The sequence below is a fragment of the Odocoileus virginianus genome, chromosome 27, assembly GCF_023699985.2.
Source record: "Odocoileus virginianus isolate 20LAN1187 ecotype Illinois chromosome 27, Ovbor_1.2, whole genome shotgun sequence".
Lineage (NCBI taxonomy): Eukaryota > Metazoa > Chordata > Mammalia > Artiodactyla > Cervidae > Odocoileus > Odocoileus virginianus.
Window position 1 is genome coordinate 35,636,443 of NC_069700.1, and position 22,412 is coordinate 35,658,854.

At 55.0% G+C, this 22,412-nt stretch overlaps 1 protein-coding gene across 2 annotated transcripts in view; it reads right to left on the reverse strand.

Annotated features, from left to right (window-relative positions):
• Positions 1-22,412, reverse strand: part of ITPR3 (inositol 1,4,5-trisphosphate receptor type 3) — a 67,562-nt gene that overhangs the window by 38,654 nt on the left and 6,496 nt on the right. For both annotated transcript variants that reach the window (XM_070456596.1, XM_070456597.1), the window contains exons 2-4: positions 14,580-14,650; positions 2,064-2,185; positions 171-257 (exon numbers count right to left, since the gene is read on the reverse strand). In XM_070456596.1, the coding sequence (XP_070312697.1) occupies positions 171-257; positions 2,064-2,185; positions 14,580-14,650 (280 nt within the window). The remainder of the gene's footprint in view (positions 1-170; positions 258-2,063; positions 2,186-14,579; positions 14,651-22,412) is intronic.

The following is a 22,412-nucleotide window of genomic DNA, read 5'->3' on the forward strand; positions in this document are numbered from 1 at the left end:
GAAGCACACGTGAGCCCGGCCCCCGGGGCTCCAGGCCCTGCGCTGGCGACCACCAGGCTGAACACACACACACACCCCCATGGACACAGCTCAGAGGCACCGGGCACAGCAGAGGCGGGCGGGGGGCAGTCGTCCCACAGGCCGGCCGGGCGGAGCCCCCCGCCCAGCACCTGGATGACGCTGCCGTACTTCACGACGTCCCCATGCACCTTCTTGTTCTCCGTGTCGTTCTGCTTCTGCTCCATCTGGGCCGCGTGCTGCACAGACACAGGCTGCGGTGGAGGGCAGGCCCGGCCCGACCCCCCGCACCCACAGGCCCTGCCACTGCACCCAGAGGGACCCACCCCTGCCCACCCCGGGCCATCTGCCCTGTTCCTCCCGCTGCTATGGGAGAATGAGGCTCAGAGTGCAGAGGGCAGCCTGGGCACCCAGCAGGCAGCCCGGTGCACTAGGTCCCTCCTCTCTGCTCCCTTCCCACCACCTCACTCTGGGACAGGGGGCAGCCAACAGACCCCTGAGCCCCCTACAGCCCCGACACCCCCAGCAGAGAACCTAAGGCTGGGCCTCCTCCCCCATCACACCAGAGTCCTGGGGCCCCGACTCAGGACCCCTGGCCCAGCCCTGCAGGTATGCTGGGCACCATGTCCTCCTCCTCCTCCCTCTCCTCTGCAACTCTCCCTCCCCAGCACTGCATGTGCTCCCAGCCCACCGCCTCCAGGGAGCCTTCCCTGACGGGCCACAGCCAACTCTGAAGGATCCAGCTCCGGTCCTCCAGGATTTGGTTTGCCTCCCATTAAGGACATCTTTTTAGGCTATTCTGTCCCATGAGCCTGGAAGCTGCCTGAGGATAGGCCATGCCTCCTCCATCAGACTGGGCGGAGGTCCTGCCGGTGAGGGGGCGGCGCTATCTCCTCCATCAGACCAGCTCTCCTTAAAGCAGTGGTCCCTCTGCCCCTTCCACCTCCTCAGTCCCGTTATCTGGGCCTCAGGCCTGAATCTAGTGGGAAGGTGGCTGCGGGGGCACCGTGCCAGGTACCATGTGACTTTGCACAAACCTCAGTGCCTGGCTGTGTGAGCACGTGTGGTGCTGAGGATCTGCACACGTGTGAATGCCCCACACCCTGCCAGACCCACAGCCCAGCCTGGGCCTGCGGCAGCAGGGCAGCAGCAGGGAAAAAGCTCGCAACAGCCCCCAGCAGGGGTGAAGATGGTCTCGGGTAAAACAGCTCAGCAGCGCACACCCAGCCCCCTCTCCAGCAAGGCTCACAGCTGCGGGGCGGGCCCTCTCGTTCCCCATTTCACACCCACCTCCTGGGGGAAGGCGATACTGGAAGCAAGGCCGGGCTAGTGGTGGAAGGGGCTGGGGCCCCAGGCCCAGGGGAGGGTCCCAGCAGCATGCTACGACCTTGCTGACCCTGGGTAAGCCTCCCACTCGCTTCCACGGGGACTGGGCTGGGGGCCAATGAGCTGGGTCCGGAGAGAACTAGCCAGGATGTGGATGCCAGGCCTGAGCGCCACCGCTGGGCCCCATGCAACAACATCGGCCGGAGACCCAGGGACCATCTAAGCCCCATGGCAACTCGTAGGATGGCCCCAACGGCCTAGTCCCCTCAAAGGGCCCCAGGCTCCAACTCTACAGAATGAGGGGAGAGGTTAAGACTAGTTCTCAAATCAGTTTCGCTGAAACCACTTCTCTAGAAGCCCCAGTAACTCCATGTACAGTTGCCCAGGTTTCTCACTGCACTACAATGTCCCGTTGAAGACCTAGCTAAGACCCGATGAAGGCAGTCCACAGCTCACTGCGCCACGGGTCCTGGGACAGGGCTGCACCGGCTTGGAGAGGAGACGCCTGCCTCCAACGGGCACAGAGGGGTGGATGAGTGGGCCTCTGGCCGGGCTTAGACCCCCCCACCTCCTTCACAGCGACACACATCGGTCTCTGGCCTGATGGGTCAAACCTCAGGACTTGGCCACTAGGCCCTGTCGGCCCTGATGAGCGGCAGCCCTGTGCGTGTGCCGGGTTCACGAGACACACGGGCCAGTGGACACCCGCACACCCACACCTGTAACTTCTGCAGCAGCACCACATCAGCGATCTTCTCCTTGTCCTGTTTGGTCTGCTTGGCCTTCCAGTACTGCTTCTGGGCCGAGTAGCGGTTCATGGGACACACCTTGAAGAGGCAGTCTGGGGGGTTGGGGTGCAGAAAGAGGGAGATCGGTTCACGCGGGGCTCCGGGAAGACCCCAGCCTGCAGCCCTGCCCCCCCACCACTGCCCCTGGCCCACCAGGGTGAAGAGGCAGCGTTGGAAGTCCCCCAGAGAACCTGAAGCACCCTAGATCGTGCTGAGTAGGACGGACGGGCCGGGAAGCACCGGCCCCTCACCTGGGGGCGGACACATCCCGCTTCCCCACAGGAGGCTTATCAGAAGCCCTTAAAACCCCACTCCTGTGCCCAGTCTGGCTCCATGTTTTGTACTCTGATGGCCGACAGTTCACAGCAGCATCCCTCTCTGGACCACCACTATCTTCCCCACAGTTCCCTGGGAAGTCATCAATACATCCCCCTCCACCCCCCCAGCAGAGGTGGCCTCCATCCCACGGCAGGAGGAGGAGACTGTCTGGTGGTCCCTGTGGGATCAACCTGAGGCCTCTCTTCCCCTGAAACCACCTCCTTGCTCGGTTCGTCCCTGGCCTGTAGGAGGGGGGCTCCCTGATACTCCGCCTGGGACCCCTTCTTCATAATTCTCCCTTTGAGGCTCTGCTTCTAGAGAATTCAACCTAGGACAGAGCCAATTAAAATTCCAGAAATAAGTTCTTTATTAACTGGGTTTTATTTTGGAAATGGATACAACGTCAATGATTTTCATAAGCCCAAACTCCAGAAAGAATGTTAAGCTTTTTCTACCTATGCAAAGGAGGCATGAGCTGGAAAACCCTGAAGTGTGGTGAGAAGAGACCGAAGGATTTGGGGTGCTGTGAAACGCTGGCATGGGGACAGTGCCTGCCTGACAATACTGTGGGCTGTGCTGTGAGGCAGTGAGCTCTCTGTCGCAGGAGGGAATCCCAGGAAAGCAGAGGACGGAGCTCATGGCCTCTAAGACCCCTCTCTGGCTGCAGTGCTGTGCAGGAGGAAGACAGTTGTGCTGGGAACCCAGACAGGGCCCCCGGGGAGGCGGATCACAGAGACGGGGCGCCCCCACCGCAGGCCCCTCCCTCTACCCTCTAAGGGAAGGCTATGTCCCCACTCAGGTCAAAGCTAGTCCGACAGCCCCTGGAAACCAAAAACAAAACTGGGGTTTCTGCCTAGCCCACAAGCAGGCTTGATGACCTTCCTGGTCATCAGGAAGGGAAACCCAGTGAGGCAAAGTTCAGAGAACACAGAACTTCCTTGAAAGCAGGGGGGAAAAGACAATTCCACAAGGAGACGGAGCCTCCAAGGCTGCCCTAGTCTGCCCACCCCGGCACCACCAGCATGAGAGGCCATCACTTCGGAAACACTCAATTCTTTGCACAGAGCACGTCTTCACAGCCCAACCTTCAAGAAGCTGGGGTGTCACCTCCTCCAGGAAGTCCTCCTGCTTCTCCAGGCTAAATGGGAGTGTTCAGGGCTCCTGGTCCCCTGGTCATCACATTATAGTTCCCAGTAGGAGTTGGGGGAGCGGGGTGTTTTAGAAATGGGAGGGGGTGATTTTTGTTGTCCCAACCAGTGAGGTCACAGCTAGCCTGTAGAAGGCAGGACAGGGATGCTAGGCGCCAGCGCCCTAACACAAAGGGGTCCCACCCGCTCACAGGTGGATGGCTGCAGGCGGGCTCTGGGCCCAGCGTAGTGCACAGAAGCAGTCTTTTTTGCATGCTTTTAGCAAACACTGACTTATCCAGGAATGCAACTCCAATACAAACAGGGATCTGTGTTGTCCTTTGTTATTCAAACCTCACAGGGAGATTTGTGCTGTTTTGCACCCACCACCTACGTTTGTGGCCGCAGTACTCGTGATTCAGAGGCCAGCTCTGACTGCTGCCTGGAGTCTTCTAATTGTGCCCAAGATTTCCTTCTAAAATCTGTGTGTTACTTACTTATCACTGTTGTCCATCGTTTTCTCAGTCATGCTTGGAGCATTACACTGTCCCTGTTCCCTACCGGCAAACCCTCCTCCCCACCGCCCCGCCCCCCAGGCTCCAAGCTCACTCAGATCCTGGCCCTAGACCTCCCCATTTTATATTACATAAATATGCATATGAATAGATTGTATTGTTTTTTAATTCCACTTTATAATATTAAAGGGAGGCTCTGAGTCTGGCTGGCTGGTCTACTTAGACAGGAGGGGGCAGGCCAGGCCCTGAGTAAGCCTAGAGCCGGGGAGGGCAGCAAGCCCTGGTGATGGGGTGCAACCCACCCCTCCCCACCCAGCTGACCCCTGCCACACCCAAAGCAGAGAGGAGAAAAGGAGGGGAGACAGACGCTGCCCTGGGTGCCTGAAAGCAGAGTTCTCACTCTTCTGACCTGACTCACGGAGGAAAGAGACTGTGAAGTCACCGTTTCATGAAACAAATGCGGACTTCCTGTCCCTGGTGGTGATGAGTAGGCTCTAGGCCTGGTTATAATCCAGGGCAGAGAACCCTGGTTATAATCCATTCTGGACCCACCTCACCAGAAAACAATGAAAGCAACCAGATTTTTCAAACCCGTATTATTTTAAGACTTCTTAAAGAACTGAAAGGGGCTTCCCTGGTGGCTCAGTAGTAAAGAAGCTGCCTGCCAATGCAGGAGACATAAGAGACGCAGGTTCGATCCCTGGGTGAGGAAGATCCCCGGAGGAGGGCATGGCAACCCACCCACTCCAGTAGTCTTGCCTGGAGAAACCCATGGACAGAGCAGCCTGGCGGGCTATGGTCTGCAGGGTCACAAAGAATCGGACACGACTGAAGCAACTTTAGCACAAGCCAAGAACCGAGTGAGGGGTCATCCAGCCAGAACAGAAGATCGAAAGGGGAACCAAGGAGGTGTGTAAACACCCAAGCGACTTTACTGGGCATTTGTTGAGTCCAGAGAACACGAACTCTTATCTGGACGGCTTTGCCAGGTGACAAGGCAGATATTCAAGCCCAGGCCCAGGGAAGGTGGGAAGTATAACAGGAGACCCTCCCTTTAAAAGCTGGACCCTCAAAGGGCTACACCCCCAGCACAGGTTGACCCCAGAGAACAGCTCCTTCCTGGAACTAGGGCCCCACAGAGTCCCCTCGATGGTGCCAGGAACCCCAAACTCAAGCTTGGCTTCAGGCTCGCGTCTTGGGCAGGCGGGGTCCCCAGAAATCTGAGGACAGAATACACACGCCTTCTCGGGAGGAAGATATCATCATCCTGGTCCACAGTCCCTCAGACCAGATGTTCAAATGCAATGACCCATATACAGTCAAAGATAACCAGGAATTCCTGGGAACCAGACGCCACAAGAGAAAACAAGCCCAAAACAAGACACTAGAAACAGACCCGAAGAGACTCAGACACAGCCACCACCGTAAAACTCTGCCTAAATCAATGAAAGAAGAGCTTGAGGGTCTCTGCAGGGAAACAGGAAATAAAATGTGACACAGCAGAAAGAGAACCAAATAGAATTTCTAGAAATAAAAAAGCTTCACGTTTAAAACTCACTGGATGAATCAGGAGATGCATCCTAATACTATTCTATCGCATTCTTTGAAGGATGGCTGACCCCATGACAGAACCTGGATCTGAAGAACATACGCTGCCCTGAGCATCCCGGCAGAGACTTGACGCCAGAAGCGATCCCTGCCTGCTCCCGCTTCCTCTTTATCTTTCTTGGAAACTTGCTACCTAGAACTTGTGAAATTTGTCTTTTTCTCTTACACAGATCCTCCCTTAGAGCCTTGCCCACAATACATAACATATAATGCCTGTTGATCCCACCACTGGGCATATTTAGGAGAAAACTCTAATTCAAAAAGATATATGCACCCAATGTTCACAGCGGCATTATTTACAATAGCCAAGACACAGCATCAACCTAAGTGTCCATCTACACGTGAATGGCTAAAGAAGGTGTAGTATATATACACAATGGAATATTAGTCAGCAATTAAAAAAAATGCCATTTACACCAACATGGATGGACTTAGAGATTATCATATTGAGTGAAGTCAGAAAGAGAAATAAAAATACCATATGATATCACATATACGGAATCTAAAAAGTTATGTAAATGAACTTATTTATAAAACAGAAAGAGATCCACAGATACAGAAAACAAACTTATGGTTACCAAAAGAGGTCAGTGAGGGCTGGGGTGGGAGGAGAGATAAACTAGGAGATTGGGATTAACATACGCACACTGCTATACACAGAAACAAGACACATAACAAGGATCTACTGGATAAGGGAACTATATTCAGTATCTTGTGACAATCTATAATGGAAAAGACTCTGAAAAAGAATATATACACATACACATAGTGTATAGTGTTAGTCGCTCAGTCGTGTCCAACTTTGCGACCCCATGTAGCCCATCAAGCTCCTCTGTCCATGGAATTCTCCAGGCAAGAAAACTGGAGTGGGTTGCCATGCCCTTCTCCAGGGGATCTTCCCCACACAGGGTTGAACCCAGGTCTTCTGCATTGCAGGCACACCCTTTGCTGTCTGAGCCACGAGGGAAACCCATACATAAGTACATATATATATATATATATATAAAGTATATATAACTGAATCACTTTGCTATACATCTGAAACTATCACAACACTGTAAACTAACTACACATCAATTTTTTAAATAGTTTAAAAAACAGAGGAGAAATGCAAGTAAAAAAAATGCTTATTGAATGAATAAATGATTTGAGCACACTAAAATGTTTCTGGGAGACTTCCCTGGTGGTCTGGTGGTTAAGAATCTGACTGCCAATGCAGGAGACATGGGTTCAATTCCTGGTCCAGGAAGATTACACATGCCACAGGGCAACTAAGCCCATGCACCACAACTCCTGAGCCCTCGAGCCGCAATTAATAAAGCCCACGTGCCCGAGAGCCTGTGCTCTGCAACTAGAGAGTAGCCCCCACTGACCACAACTAGAGAAAGCCCGTGCACAGCAACAAAGACCCCTCACAGCAAAAAGTAAAATGAGTAAATAAATTAATGCTTGAGGTTCACCCCTGTGCACATCTCCATGCTTTCACTCTTCTTCGCTCTTTGCCCAGAGGTGGCCCTGCCCAAACCCAGGAGGGGCCAGCACCTTCCTTTTCACCAGACTTCAGGGCAGAAGGGCGGAGAGAAGGAAAGGTGTAAGGGCAGCAGGGGACTGGACCCACACAGGAGCAGCAGCATTAAAGGCCAAAGGAAAGTCGGGGTCCAGGAAGGCTTCCTACAGTAAGGACTGTGTGCTTGGGCATGGACCAGGGGTGCCGGGCGTAGGGCTGGTGAGGCTGCAGACAAGAGGATAGTCATTTATTAAATAAAATCAACTGACATTCCTGGAAACTGACTGTTGGTGTTGTTTAGTCACTCAGTCATGTCCGACTCTTTGCAACCCCATGAACTGCAGCACGCCGGGCTTCCCTGTCCTTCACCACCTCCTGGAGTCTGCTCAAACTCTTGACCATTGAGTCTGGGATGCCATCCAACCATTTTGTCCTCTGTGATCCCCTTCTTCTCCTGACTATGGTATATAATACTCCAAAAACCACTGTGTAGAATCATCCAGGGGAGTTGGGACATTTAAAAAAACACAAACTCTCAGGTCCCCCATAGAGCTGGGCAGTGGATGAAGCCTAGAGAAATGCATTTTTAAAGGCACACCCCACCCACACCCCCAATCCCAAGTGGTTCTTCTCCTCAACCAAGGTTGAAAAGCACTAGCAGAAGATTTGAGATGAGAACAGAGCACAGGGAATAAAGTTATACAACCACAATTATGCATAAGCTCTGCATTAATCATGTAAACACCTGTTTCTAATCTTTAACATTTAGACTCAACTTACAGAACACTGAAGACTCCACTGCCGTTACAGAAAAGAACGCAAAGCTTATTCAGCCTTAACGACGTGAAACTTACAGGGTGCGTGGCTAGTAGAAGGTGCATGCCGGGCAGAGCACTGTAGGAGCTGACGGGATGAGAAATGAAGGTGTGACCGTGATACTCAGGTTCATAAAAGTGAGAGTCAGTGGAGAATCTACACCAGCCACAGGATGCTGCTGGGGGGGAGCCGGGGGGAGAAAGTGGAGGGATGGGCCAAGTGAGCAAACCTCTCCTGGAATAAGCACAACATTTGGTGACCTGGGGTAGCCAGCAGAAGAAATGATGGACGGGGTGAATGGGTTTGCCTTCTCTGGTTACACTGCTGCGGGGGGCACTAAACGGGACCACCCCCGCGGGGAGCAAATTTGCAGTCTGGATCAGAACCCACAGACGTCCCTTCCCTGGGACTCAGCAATCTGGCCACTGGTCCTTAAATAACAGCCACCGCCACCTGCATTCCTACGGCACAGTCACAGTTGTACAAAGCGACAAGAGGGCTTCCCCAGTGGTCCAGAGGTCAGGAATCCGCCTGCCAACGCAGGGGACGCGGGTTTGATCCCCGGTCTGCGAAGATTCCACATGCCGTGGGGCAACGGAGCCTGTGTGCCACAACCAGCGAAGCCTGGGCTCCCGAGAGCCTCTGTTCCCCAACAAGAGAAGCCACCGCAACGAGAACCCCGTGTCACCACTGGAGAAGAGTCTGTGTGCAGCAACAAGATCCAGCGCAGCCAAAACTAAATAAATCAACAAACCTCCATTTTAAAAAACGTGACGAGAGACAAGGGTCTTGCAGCAACACTGAGAATGGCAGAGACTGGACTCAGGCCATGTGCCCGTCGAAGGGGACTGGTTACATAAATTACAGGGGAGCCACGGGAGGGATGGCTGTGGGGCTGTGGTGGGGGAGGGCCAGAAATCCAGGCTGCAACCTGGGTAAATCTTGGAGCACTTAGGCTAAGTGAGATATGCCGGTCCCCATGATGCTGCTCATGTGAAGTACCTAGACTAATCAGACTCATAGAGACAGGAAGTCGGATGGTGGGGTGGGGGTAATGGGGTGTGAAGGGGGAGTTATTATTTAACGGATATAGAGCTTCATTTTTACCAAAGGAAAAGCAGTTCTGTGGATGGACAGTGGTGAGGGCTGATGAGAGAGTGCTTAACGCCACTGACCATACACCCATACACTTTTTTTTTCTTTTGGCCAGGCCGTGCAACTCGCAGGATCTAAGTTTCCCAACCAGATATCGAACAGGGGCCCCTCAGCAATAAAAGCACAGAGTCCTAACCACTGAACTGCCGTGGAATTCCTATGACCTGTACACTTTGTCAACAAAGGTCCATATAGTCAAAGCTATGGTCGTTTCAGTACTCGTGTACAAATGTGAGTTGGACCATAAAGAAGGCTTAGTGCCGAAGAACTGATGCTTTCGCATTGTGGTGCTGGAGAAGACTCGTGAAAGTCACTTGGACAGCAAGGAGATCCAACCAGTCAATCCTAAAGGAAATCAACCCTGAACATTCATTGGAAGGACTGATGCGGAAGCTAACGCTCCCATGATTTGGCCACCTGATGTGAAGAGCCAACTCATTGAAAAGACTCTGATGCTGGGAAAGATTGAAGGCAGGAGGAGAAGGGGATGACATAGGTTGAGATGGTTTGATGGCATCACTGACTAAATGAACATAAGACTGAGAAAACTCCGGGAGACAGTGAAGGACAGGGAAGCCTGGCGTGCTGTAGTCCATGGGGTCGCAGAATCAGACACAACTTGGTGACTGAACAGTACAACACACAATACACTTAAAAATGAATAAGATGGTAAAGTTTGTGTATTCACCACAATTAAAAAATAATTTTGAAATGTTTAAAACTAGATCATCTATAAGAACAGTTTTCACAGTTGTCCAGGAATATGAATACAAATGAGTTTTGTTTTGTTTTGTTTTTTTACAAATGAGTTTTTAAAAGAAAAAAAAGAGGGGGGAGGAAAGAGAGTTCAAGGCTGACTTTATTTTTTGGGGCTCCAAAATCACTGCAGATGGTGAATGCAGCCACAAAATTAAAAGACGCTTACTCCTTGGAAGGAAAGTTATGACCAACCTAGACAGCATATTAAAAAGCAGAGACATTACTTTGTCAACAAAGGTCCGTCTAGTCAAAGCTATGGTTTTTCCAGTAGTCATGTACAGATGTGAGAGTTGGACTATAAAAAAAACTGAGTGTGCAAAAATTGATGCTTTTGAACTGTGGTGTTGGAGAAGACTCTTGAGAGTCCCTTGGACTGCAAGGAGATCCAACCAGTCCATCCTAAAGGAGATCAGTCCTGGGTGTTCATTGGAAGGACTGATGTTGAAGCTGAAACTCCAATACTTTGGCCACCTGTCTCAAAGAACTGACTCATTTGAAAAGACCCTGATGCTGGGAAAGATTGAGGGCAGGAGGAGAAGGGGACAGCAGAGGATGAGATGGTTGGATGGCATCACCGACTCGATGGACATGAGTTTGGGTGGACTCCAGGAGTTGGTGAAGGACAGGGAGGCCTGGCGTGCTGCGGTTCATAGGGTCGCAGAGTCAGACACGGCTGAACGACTGAACTGAACTGAACTGAATATAGAAGGTCTCCAGTAGGATCTATCCACAGCAAGACTCACAAAGTAAAGAGAGCAAAGATACAGAACAGACTATATAGAATTAGGGACTTCCCTCGTGGTCTAGTGTTTGACTGCAAGTGACACAGCTTTGACCCCTGATCCCTAGCTGAGGAACTAGGATACCAATGCCTTGTAGGTATGACCCCAAAAAACAATGCTATTCCAGTATGAAAAGGGGGGGAAGTCTAAATATATGTTTGCATTTGCAAGAAGAACCACTGGAGGATGCATAAGACACTGAACAAAGTGGTTACCTACAGGAACAACAATGGAGATGGAAGAGGGCGTGAGAGCAAGTCCTGATGGATGTCTGCACAGTGTTCTGAGGTGTAACCGAATGAATAAATTACCTAGTTGGATTCTCCAGTAGGGCAGTCCCTAGAAACGGGGACAGGAGAGGGTGGGGTGGGAGCATCAGTGCTCTCATCTGGATCCTAGAGTCTGTATTTGTATTCCTTTTATAAGAAAGAAAAACAGAAAAGATGAAGAATAAAATTTTAAGTACTCCATAAACATATGAAAAGATGTTCTGTCTCACTAGTAGTCAGAGGAATGCAAATTAAAACCACAGTGAGATGCCATTTCACACCCAGCGGGCTGGAAGACACTTCAGCGGGACCAAACCAGGATGGGGCTGCAGCAAAGGGCACCCACAGTGTCGGGGGTGAGCGGGGTGAATGCGCACAGCCCCCAAGGAAGGCAGCAGGGGCCGTTCCTAGAGAGACGGACAGATGCCCCCCACCGGGGTCACAACCCTCAGAACACACCCGAGAAACCCTTGCCCACAAGCCCAGGGAGACGTATGTGCACCGGGTGCCCACTGCAGCATTGTTGGCAACTGTCAAAAACTGCAAATGAAGTAAAGGCTCCTCACAACAGAACCGAATAAAGGACTGCAGCTGACTCCCCCAGTGGAGTATTACGCAGCAATTAAACAGATGAACTACAGCCACAGGGATCAACACAGATAAATCCCCAAAGACAGTGCGGCATGAAAAAAAACTGCAGGAAGATTTGTACAGAAGGCTACCTTTAATATTTGGGGTCGGAAAAATGGAAAAGAATACCCTATATAACTCGAAGAAATGTCTCTACATATTAGTAGCAAAAGCATAAAAGCAGGCCCCTGGATGAGGTACCCCATTTTCTGAGAGTGTCTGCCTCTGGGCAGGGGGAAGGGGGAGAAGTCAGGGAAGACGCAGGGGGCTTCGGTATAAGATGCTGTCTCTTTAGGAATGCAGAGGACCTGAAATAACCACAGCAGAAAAGATCTGAGACAGCTCAGTCGTGGGTACACGGGTGTGTGTTATTTTTCTGTTTACGTGCTCTTTTTAGTAGTTGAAATGGATCTTAATCACAATACAAGTAACAGTGAACTGGGCTTGGAAAATGGCCAGGGAGAGCAGAGGCCTGAGGCTGGGGGCGGAGGGCACCCAGTGTGAAGCACCCAGTGTGAAGCATCCAGTGTGAAGTGGAAGTCCCCTCATCCAGCCCGGCACCTGCCCCCCACTGGATGGGGTAGGTGACCCCTACACTCTTCATGGGGTTGCCGTAGCAGGGATGTGAGTGCGGAGCTTCCCAGGGAGACGAGGAGGCACGTCCTTCTGCACTGGGCCCCCTGAGCCAGCGTAGAGGAAAAGAGGGCTGTGGGACGGGCCCTGCCCAGACCTGGCCCGGCGGGAGAGCAGGACTTGGAGGAGCCATAACCCAAGGCCCCTGCAGCGAAGCGGAGGCCAGGGAGGCTGGGCTGGCGCGTGGTGCCCGACATACTGGGGCGCCCGCAGCTGGGCCTCCCGGGGCCCTGCCAGCTCCGGAAAGAATTCCCTGAGCGTGTCGGGGCTTGGGACGGCCCTGGGAGGTACCAGAGCTGAGACCACAAGCAGGGAGCTAACCAGAGGTCGATGGAGGCCGGGCGGCAGCTTCACAGGCTTGGCCGACCTGCCTGGGGACCTCCAGGGTCGGCAGGGGAAGGGGGACCCCGCCGGAGAGGCCCCCCCGGGCAGCCTCAGGACACGGCCAGTCGTCCCTGAGAGCTCTGGGCAAGTTCTAGATGCCTGCTGCAGCCCCCACACCCTGGGGGTGTCTCCCTCCAGGGCTGTTTGGGGGAGAAACGCAGAACAATGAGAGACCAGGCTCCCGGGTTGGGGGCCAGGAACAGCCTTTCTCTCCCCTGGACTGTGGTCTCAAAGCTGGGAAGGTCTGTGCCCACGTCTCTGACCCCAGGTTCTCACACTCCAGCGAACACCCACCAGCCAGTGGGTCGCACGGACTCCTGTCCTGTCCCAGAGGCGGGGCTTCTTCTCAGGTCCACACAGAGCCCCAGGGGGTCCAGAGGGGCCTCTGCCCACCTCACCCCGACACCCAGGCCAAGGGCAGAGGGGGCAGGAAGGAGGCTGGAGGCTGAGCCCCCCGGGCGTCTCCGGGGATCACGGGGCAGCCCCCGAGGCTGGGGGGGGGCCCTGCTCACGGGCTTTGGGACAATAAGGAGGAAGAGAAAGGAGGGGGCGGGAGGAGGGCAAGAAGTCAAAGGAGCACTTGTTCTGCTCAGTAGAGGTTTTGTTGTCACAAACTGGCCCCAAACTCTGTCTCCGGGAGCTCCAGGGCAAGCCTTGGTCCACCACACCCCACTGTCCGTCACCACCGCCCACCTCGCCGCACAGCTGACTCCACACACCGCCACCTTCTCTTCTCCTGTCGGCCCCGGACCCCCTCCAGCCCCGCACAGCCCAGCCTCGGGACCCTCACCAAGCCCTCCAGCCCTAAGTTCTCCCTAAGAACTCACGCGAAGCCCTCAGCCAGAGCAGAAGTGCCAGCTGTCCTCTTTCCGGCTCCAGGAACGTGCCGGTGTGCCTGCCCTCACCCTAACTGCCCCCCACCCCGACTTCATGGACCAGGGCGGTCCGAGCAGGTGGCCCACATGCGCACCCTGAGCCCTCCCCGTTTATCAGGAGCAAGGCCGATAAAGAACACCGGCGGTGCTGGTGGGAACCGGGGAGGGGCCCGGAGTCGGGGAAAAGGTGAGGGAGTGTGGCCAGACGGGGCTGGACACAGGGGACACATGGCCAGGCACGCCCCGACCTAAGAGCCCACTCAGGCATGGATGGAAGCAGGACAGCAGATGTGGGTCCCCCGTGGCCTGGGGGGACCCGCTCTGTCTCCGTACTCCGACGGATGGGCAAGGCCCTGGCAGAGATGCCCAGGAGGCCGCAGGGCCCTCTTGAGTCCTGCTCCCTTCCTCAACCGCATCCCTCTCGGGACAATCCCAGCTGACCTCTCCCCCAGGAGCAGCCACGCGGGCAGACAGGCGGCACCGCCCGGCGTGTCCCGGCCCGCTCCCACCCTGCCCACCACGCCCAGGATCCGTCTGCCTGCCTCAGCCTCACAGGGAGTCACCGATGACAGCTTCCCCTGCTGGGCGCCGGGGCAGCGGGGTTTCAGCCCCAGGCCCGCGGGACGGGCGGAGGCGCCCACGGACCACAGGCCACACAGAGCCGGGGGCGGACGCCCAGAGTCACACGGCAGAGCCAGAGCCCGCGCCACAAGCCCCCTCGGGCAGGACACCCACGCCGCCTGGGGCGGGAGGAGGGAGGAGGGAGGACGGGACGTGGGCCCCCAGCCGGGCCTCCTCCGGCCTGAGCAGGTCCCCAGTCACGCACAGAGCCCTGACGGTGCAGGGAGGACAGGCCCCCGGCCAGAGGTGGTGCACCCCTGAGAAGCACCGCGTGCCCCCACGAAAGTGGAGAGAGACCACCCTGACAAGATAGCGTCCTCGGCCGACGGGGGTTCCACAGACACGAGGGCTACAGGCGCCCGGCCTGACCCACCCGCTGAGCCCCGGCTGCGTCCACACCCAGGACTCCGCGGGGCAGGAGAGTCGGCGCGGGCCGTGCAGGACTCACCTCGGAACTTCTTAGGCGGGTTGTCCAGGTCGCCAGCCGCGGGCTCCACCACACAGCGGTCATCCACCAACCTGCGGGACGAGGCAGCGAGTCAGCAGAAAGAAGACCCCCGCCTGCCCAGGCTGCCCCGGGCACCAGGACGGCCTCCAAAGAGACCACTCGGAGGACGGAATGGAAGGCTGGGTTAGCAGATGTAGACTTTTATATATGGAGTGGATAAGCAACAGGGTTTTACTGAACAACACAGAGAACTACAATCAGTATCCAATTACTGGAATGGAAAAGAATGTAAAAAAAAAAAGAATGCATGCATGTAAAATGGAATCACCTTGGTGTACAGCAGTAGTTAACACAATAGTATAAATCAACTATACTTAAAAAAAAGAAAGAAACCTCTCTCTCCATCACTGATAATCCCGTACCATCAAGTCATCCCCTTTCTGGGCACCACTGTTAAAAGGCGAGGTCCCCTAGGTGGGGGTGGGGGAGCCCCCACAAAAAGCTCAGAGGCACATGCCATCCGCCACGGCCATCCCCCGATGGAGCTGGAGCTGCATCCTGGGGGTCTGCAGCCAGTCTGCGCTGGCACACACTGCCCACGTAACTCCTGGCAAGGCCCTGAGACCCCACCCAGACCTGATGGAGGAGGGAGAGAGAAGGGGACCGAGAGACAGAGACTCAGAGAGACACAGAGAGACAGAAAAGGCAGAGCCAGAAAGACAAACGGGGTAAGAAGCAGAGGCAGAGAGACCAGAAAAAAGCTGGTGAGAAACGATTATGAGACACCAAACTAGGGGACAGCCTCCGGGTCTCCAAGACAAGACAACAGACGTAGCACCTTCCCAGCCTCCGTCAGACCCGTTCCACACCCTCCGCTGTGATCACCCTGGGCCTGAAATTCCTCCCCTCCATCCTGGCTGGGGTTAATCCTGAGTCTCTGGAGGACACCCACCCACCCATCCATCCATCCATCCCCACATTTAACATTCTTCAACGCCACACAAGGCTCTAACACAATGATGGTGACGATGACCAGCCAACTCAGAGGCCAACCAGCTCTGTCTCAGCACTTCACAACCTCCGCCTCGGAATTCTCACCAACTCCCCGCAGGGAGCTAGTCATGAGCACTATTTTATAGAGGAGGAAACTGGGTTTGAACATTGGTCTGTCTCAAGTCACAGAACTAATTCCAAAGCCTCCTTCTGCTCCTCCCCTCCTTGGATTGGCCAACAAGGCCTTTTGTGATCTGACCTCACCCGAGCCAGCCTCACAACCTCCCTGCCCCAGCTGTGCTAAACCTCTCATCTCCACAGAGTGGTCCCAGCAGCTGCCCCACCGCTACCCCTGCAAGCCTCTCCATTCTTTCATTCTTTTATCCTCAGCCCCTGCTACTCGGTGAAGCCTTCCTTGGCCAGTGCCCTCCCGGCCTCGGCGTCCCCCGACCCACCCAGCCCCGAGTTCCCACAGCACCTGGTCCTGGCCTCTCCCGCGGCCACGTCTCCTCTGCGGCTCCCTGCGGTGTCTATACCATGAGTTCCCTGAGGACAGGAGCCTGGGGTTTCCCCTTTGGAATCACTAGCACGACACAGTCCACAGTAACAATAATGACAGCGAGCAGGATTTTGCTTCTAATGTTTTCATATATTATTTCATTTTCTAAGTCTCCCCTGTTTTTGCAGGAGTTATGGAGAGGGCAAACGATCTGGCCAAGGACACACAGCCAGCAAGCAGCAGAGCTGGGCTTTGAAGGCAATGGTGCAGCCTCAGGAAGGGGAGAGAAGGGCCTGCGGTGAGGACCCACTCAGCTCCCCATCCCCAGCCTCCAGCTCCATCCTCTCTCCTCCACCAGCACTCAGGCCCTTGGCCATCTTGGCCACACGGCATGGGTTCAAAGCACCACTTGTAAGTTCACTGATAACTTCCGCCTCCACCTCCCTCTGTCCCTCTTCCCCCAAACTCCAGATTCGTAATCTAACCGCCCACTCCGCGTCTCCACTTGGATTCAGCACATTCCCAGCGGAGCTCCTGCTCTTCTTGAAGTCCTCTCTGCATCCAGCTAATCCCTCCTTCCAATTGCTTGGTCCTCTCACTCACCTCTCACAGCTAACCTGTGAGGAAACGCTGTGGGCTTTATCGTTAAAATATGTATGGAATCTGAATCTAAAGTAAGACAAAGATGAACCTATCTCTGCAACAGAAACAGACTCCCAGACATAGAGAACAGACTGTGGTTGCCGCGGGTTGGGCAGGGGGGCATCAGGGAGGGATGGAGAGACTGGAGTTTGGGATGAGCAGACGCAAACTATTATATACAGGAGGGATAAACAACAAGGTCCTACTGTAAAGCACAGGGAACTATATTCAATACCATGTGATGAGATCATAATGGAAAATAATCTATATTATAAATGAGTCATTTTGCTGTAAGCAGAAGTTAACACAACACTGTAAATCAATTGGACTTCAATAAAAATGTTTTTAAATATGTACAGAATCTGACTTTTCATCACGCCAACACCACTTGGTCCAGGCCCCCAGCGGCTCTCACCTGGACATCACTGCCTCCCCACTGGTCTCCTGACACCCCCTCACCTCTACAGCTTGTCCTCCACAGAGCAGCAAAGGGATTCCTTTAAAAGGTCAGTCAAATCAGGGCAGTGCTCTCCTGGGAACCTCCAAAACCACCCATCTCAGAGGATAAGGCAAGAACTCACAAGACCCCTTCACCTCTCACACCTCATCTCCTCCCCACCCCCCGCCCCTTGCCCACTCTGCTCCAGCCCACCGCCCTCCTCGAGGCTCCTCAAACCTGCCAGGAGATTTGACCCAGCTCTTCCCTCTGCCTGGCACTCTCTACCCTAGACACCTTCCTGGCTCCACCCCTCCCTCATCTCCTTCAGATCTTGGCTCAAATGACCCATTCTTTGGCTGGGCTTCCTCCCTATCCTTTTAAAAACTGTGGACTGCCTCTCTCACACTTCTCATACCCCTGCCCGCCTCACTGTTCACCACAGCACCACCCGGCCTGCTACAGTTTGTTTGGGGTCCTCTTCCTCCCCGACCCGAGATGGGAAGGTTCATGAGGACAGGGATGCGTCTGAGTTGCTTGGAAATCTGTGAATAAATATTGTGTTGGGAATTCTTTGATATTTGAGGCAACCTGAAGAGAGAGATCCACTTTTAAAGGGAATCACTCCCCCAAAGACTTGTTCTACCTCTGCCCCTTCTTTTGTGCCAGTGTTCCCGTGGAGGGACCCCAACTAGGTTCACACACAGCCATACCTGACGCTGGCCTGCTGCGCTCTCCTCTGGTGAATGTCAAGGTCAGAGTTCAGCATCTGTATCGCTTCCTCCTGTATCCCCAGCACCTGGACCACCCGTCTGGCGCGGAGTGGCACACTCGAAATACATACTGAGTGAATTAATCATTTTACTAGCTACTGAGGGAAGCACACAAGAAGCAAAAGATAAGGTCTCTGCCTCAGGGAGTTCAAAACCTCACTGGGAAGACAAGTCACAGACTCAGAAGAGTTCATGATCTAAGGAATACACATGGGTGCCAAGTGATGCTACCAGCTGTGGACTTCGTCCAAGAAAGGGAGAGGTCAGAGCTTGGCCAATCAGAGAAGGTGTGAGAGAAAAGGCAAGAGCTGTGCAGAGCCTTGAATAATTCATAGAATTTCCTGTAAGACATTAGTGAATCAGATTAGCGGGCTGTCTCTTGGCAAAGCCCTGAGAGGAGGGGTTGCAGGATGGGTAAGTTTTGGTAGGGGAGGGGAGGAAGCCGGGGCAGGGCTGGGACCTGGCACTGCTGGGGGTACTGGACAGCCATAGGGCATTATGGAAGTCAGGGCAACCGAGAGAGGCTGGGCTACCCCCTCGGCCTCCATCCTGACCAGTGCATAAGGCCCTTGAAAAGGACATCTCCCCAGAGACTCCCAATCTGAGGAAAACCCATCCTCACCTCAGAAACCCTCCATCCCTCCTCTGGGAACTCTTTGTCTGGGTCACACGTGAGGAAAAAAAGACATGCAAGTTTGGATGCCTGGCGTGCTTTTCCTAATCCCCCTGGCATACATGTGCCTGGTCATTCTGTGGATGTCCTTCTGTCCCCGCCTACTCTGGCATAGCTTCTGAAGCCCTGCTGTCTCCAACTGAGCCCCTCCCAGTGCCCAGTGGTTTACAGAGCAGGGCAAGTTTGGGGAGTGCAAGCTGAAGCCACTTAGAGAAGGGGAGGGGTTGGTCAGGAGGGGAGCGTGGCCTCCAGCAGAACTGCAAGCAAGGTCAGAAAGGAAAACACCCCAGATCGGCAGCCAAGAGGGGACAGGAACGGTCTGTATGGACGACCAGAACAGAAAAGCAAACCGTGTGGACCATGAAATAAAAAACGGCAGGGGGCTCCTGGAAGGCACCAGGAAAACAGACTCAGGAAGATGGGACTTTCGGGACCTCCTCCTGGATCCAGCATCGCACTCCCTCCCTTCTCCAAGTGCGGGTCCTGGATGAGCAAAATCAACACAGCCTGGGAACATTCTGCACCCCTCCCCTGCAGCCTCTGAGGGGTGGCACCTCGCCCTCCCCATCCTTTCATTTCCCATGTGGAGCGCAGCCCTCCACCACAAAGAGGGCAGCCAGCGGCAGGGTGTTTAGGAAGTCCCAAACTGCCCCGCAGCGCGCCCGCGGAAGTCTCCGCTCCGTCCCTCAGAAGCTCCTCCTCAGGGCTGAGGCATCCCAAGAAGGTGCTATCGGGCGGGCGGGGAAGGGAGGGGTGTCCCGTGAAGCCATTAACAGATAAGCGGAAAAGCCCTTATCGTACGGGCTGCGGAGGGAGACCCGGAGGCCAGAGGGCGGCACGAGGACCGGGACATCCGACGGCTAAGTTTCGATGGAGGGGGAGCCTCAGGGGGCGCGGCCGGGACTTCCGAGCTTCCGGGTAGAGCTAGAGGCGGAGAGGTGGTGGCCCAGCGCCCCGCCGAGGCCCCGCCCCGGCCCGCCGAGGCCCCGCCTACTCGCGGAGGCCGCGGAGCGCTCCCGGCCAGCCCCGGCCCCGCCCCTGCCGTGGAGCGAAACTCGGCTCCCCGCGTGCGGCCGTCGCCCCAGTCGCGTCGCGGAGGGAATGCAAGCGCGGCCTCGCCCCGGCCTGCCTCCACTGCAAGCCGCCGCCAGGACGCTGGGCCCCGGCCAGGCGCGCCCGGGGGCGGCAGGAGGCGGGCTCGAAGGGGTGGGGACGAGCCGCCAGCGCCGGCGCTTTCCTCCCCAGCCCGGGAGCCCGCGGGGGGCCGCCCCGGGGGAGCCCTTCCCACTGGTGGCACCCACATCCCGGCCGTACCCCCCCCCATTCTCCCTCAAGGTGGGGGCATCTGTGTGCACTGTACTAGCCTGGCTTCCGATGCGCACCTGGCGCCGTAACCAGGTAACCCCTCCCCGCCTGAGCGCCTCCATCCCCGTCCAAGGGCTGGAGAATGGCCTACTCCCGCCCGCGCTCAGCCAGCCCTGCGTCCTGCCACATTCAAGGCCGGCCACACCTCCGATCCTGCCAGTTCCCTGTCTGTCCCCACCAACTAAAGGTGGGGGGGGGGGGGCGCCTCAGCCAAGATCACCTTAGAAGAACCGACGCTCCACTGTGCGGAACACGTTTACTTTATAAATCGTTTTTACACCCAGTACCTCATCCCATTCTTAGCACAGTCCAGTGAGGTTCAGAGAGTTAAAGAAACCACCTGGACCATGCAGCTGGTAGCTGGTGGCACTTGCACAGTCTAGGTCTCCATCAGTCCCACAAGACTGGACTGCGAAGGGAGGATGTGCTGGGTGTGGTCTTCGCCCTCCGGGAGCTCCTGCCCACGCTGCTGAGTCCTGTGAGTAGGGAGCTGCCTTCTACACTCTCGCCAACTGAGGACAGTGGCAGACAGAAGATGGGTCTAAGCCTGCACCGTACAGGGCCCAGGAGGGATCAGCATGGTGGGAAAGGGGAGGGCGTGAGAGGAGAGAGAGGGTCCGGCACCAAGTCGGTGGGCAGGCCTGCCCTGGACCCTCTGAGCAGGAGTTAGTGGACAGCTCTGCTCTAGAAGGATGTGGAGGGCGCTGCCCTGAAAATGCCCCAGGGTCTGCACCCCCAGACCTTGGTAGGAAGGAAGAGAGAAAGGCAGATGCATCCAGGGGCCTAGCTGGCCCCATTCTGCCTGGGGTGGACTTTGAGATCAGGTGAAAGCCACGGAAAAGGCAGTGGGGCGGGTCAGTGCTGCCAGGAAAGATTAGATAAGGAGGAGGAAGAAGGGAGCCAGAAGTGGTGCAAGTGACTATCAGAGGAGCAGCTGAGGAAGGAGGCCTGCAGACTGGGGAGACCCCCAAAGATCCCTAGACAGCCCCTCCCTGATCTGGCCTGGGAAAGAGAGGTGTAGGGGGAGACCAAGGAGCTCAGGCCGCACGGTTAAAGGAACAGCCAGTTCCAGACCCCAGATCTCCTGACTCCCAGCCCAGGGCACTGGCCACCACCCCACAGATCTAGGCCAGACCCACGGAAGGCCACTCCCAAAGCAGCCACTGTCAGAACACTGTGATCAGCTGGTGGTGGATGGAGGCCTTGGATTCCCCCTCCCCAAATACTCAGAGTCACATCCGCTGGTGGGGGTGGGGAGGAATGCTGGGCAAGTAACCCAGATTCACTGGCTGAGATCCCTGGCTCATCAGAGAAAAGCAGTCCACTTCTGCATCCCTGCAGAAAAACACCCATAAACCTGACCTCTACACGTCTTTCTTTACCAAGGATCCACCCGGAGTCACCGAAGGGACCAGTGTATATGGACTTTAAAATAAGCATGGCTCATCCTTTCAGAGAGGTTATGTCTAGAAAGGACAGTAAGCCACACACTCGGGCTCTCGGGGAACCCCAAGAGTCTCCCCAGTGAGGAACAGAGGCAGCAAATGTGATTAAACCTGACCAGACAGAAATAAAGACCTTTGGCCAGGGCACAAGCTTTCAGAGCACTGCCTCTGCCCACAGGCCTGCCTGTGAGGCCAACCCTCTGAGACCCTGGGTTTCTGGCTCTCAGGGCTGGATGGGCTCTGGCAAGTCCTGGGGTCTCTATTAGGCCAAGGAAGAGAGGGACGGGGAGCAGGGGAGACAAGAGAGCTCAGAAAAGGCACAGAAGAGGGGCAACTGTGGGCCACCCAGCCCACCCCCAGGCCTCTCTCCTGCACTCCATCCAGGGAGTGGGCTCTGAGCCCGTCCAACCTGCCTCATAACTGAGGCTGGAGGGGCCTTTGCAGGGCAGCCCCGAGGCCTAGGCCACCCAGCTGCAGACCCTGCGGGGCTCGCTGGGAAACAGAGCAGCAAGGGCAGCCCTGATGACTCCACAAAGGGAGACTGTCTACAGCCTCCCCATCAGGGTGAGGAAGAAAGAAGTGGGGGCAGGCACTGCTTCAGATTAAAGGAGACTCAGGAGGCATTATGAATCAAATTAACACATGGACCTTGATCAGATCCTAATTTAAAGACACCAGTGGTCGAGGCCAGACTGAGAACAATGGAGTGGATTGGACTATGGATCCGGCATTGGATGCTATTCGGAAATTACTAACTGGTGTGATGACAGTACTGTACACAAGAACACAGCCTATTTCTTAGGAACGTAAAATGAAAGATGTAGAGGCAAAAACATGCACTGCATGTAATCTACCATGAAATACTTCAACAAAAAATAAGCAGAGTAAATATGGCAAAATGTAAACAATGACTAGGTCTAGGTGGTGGATATGTAAGTGTTCTGAATGATTCTCTCCTTTTTTTTTTTCTTTTTGCAGCACTGCGAGGCATGCAGAACCTTGGTTCC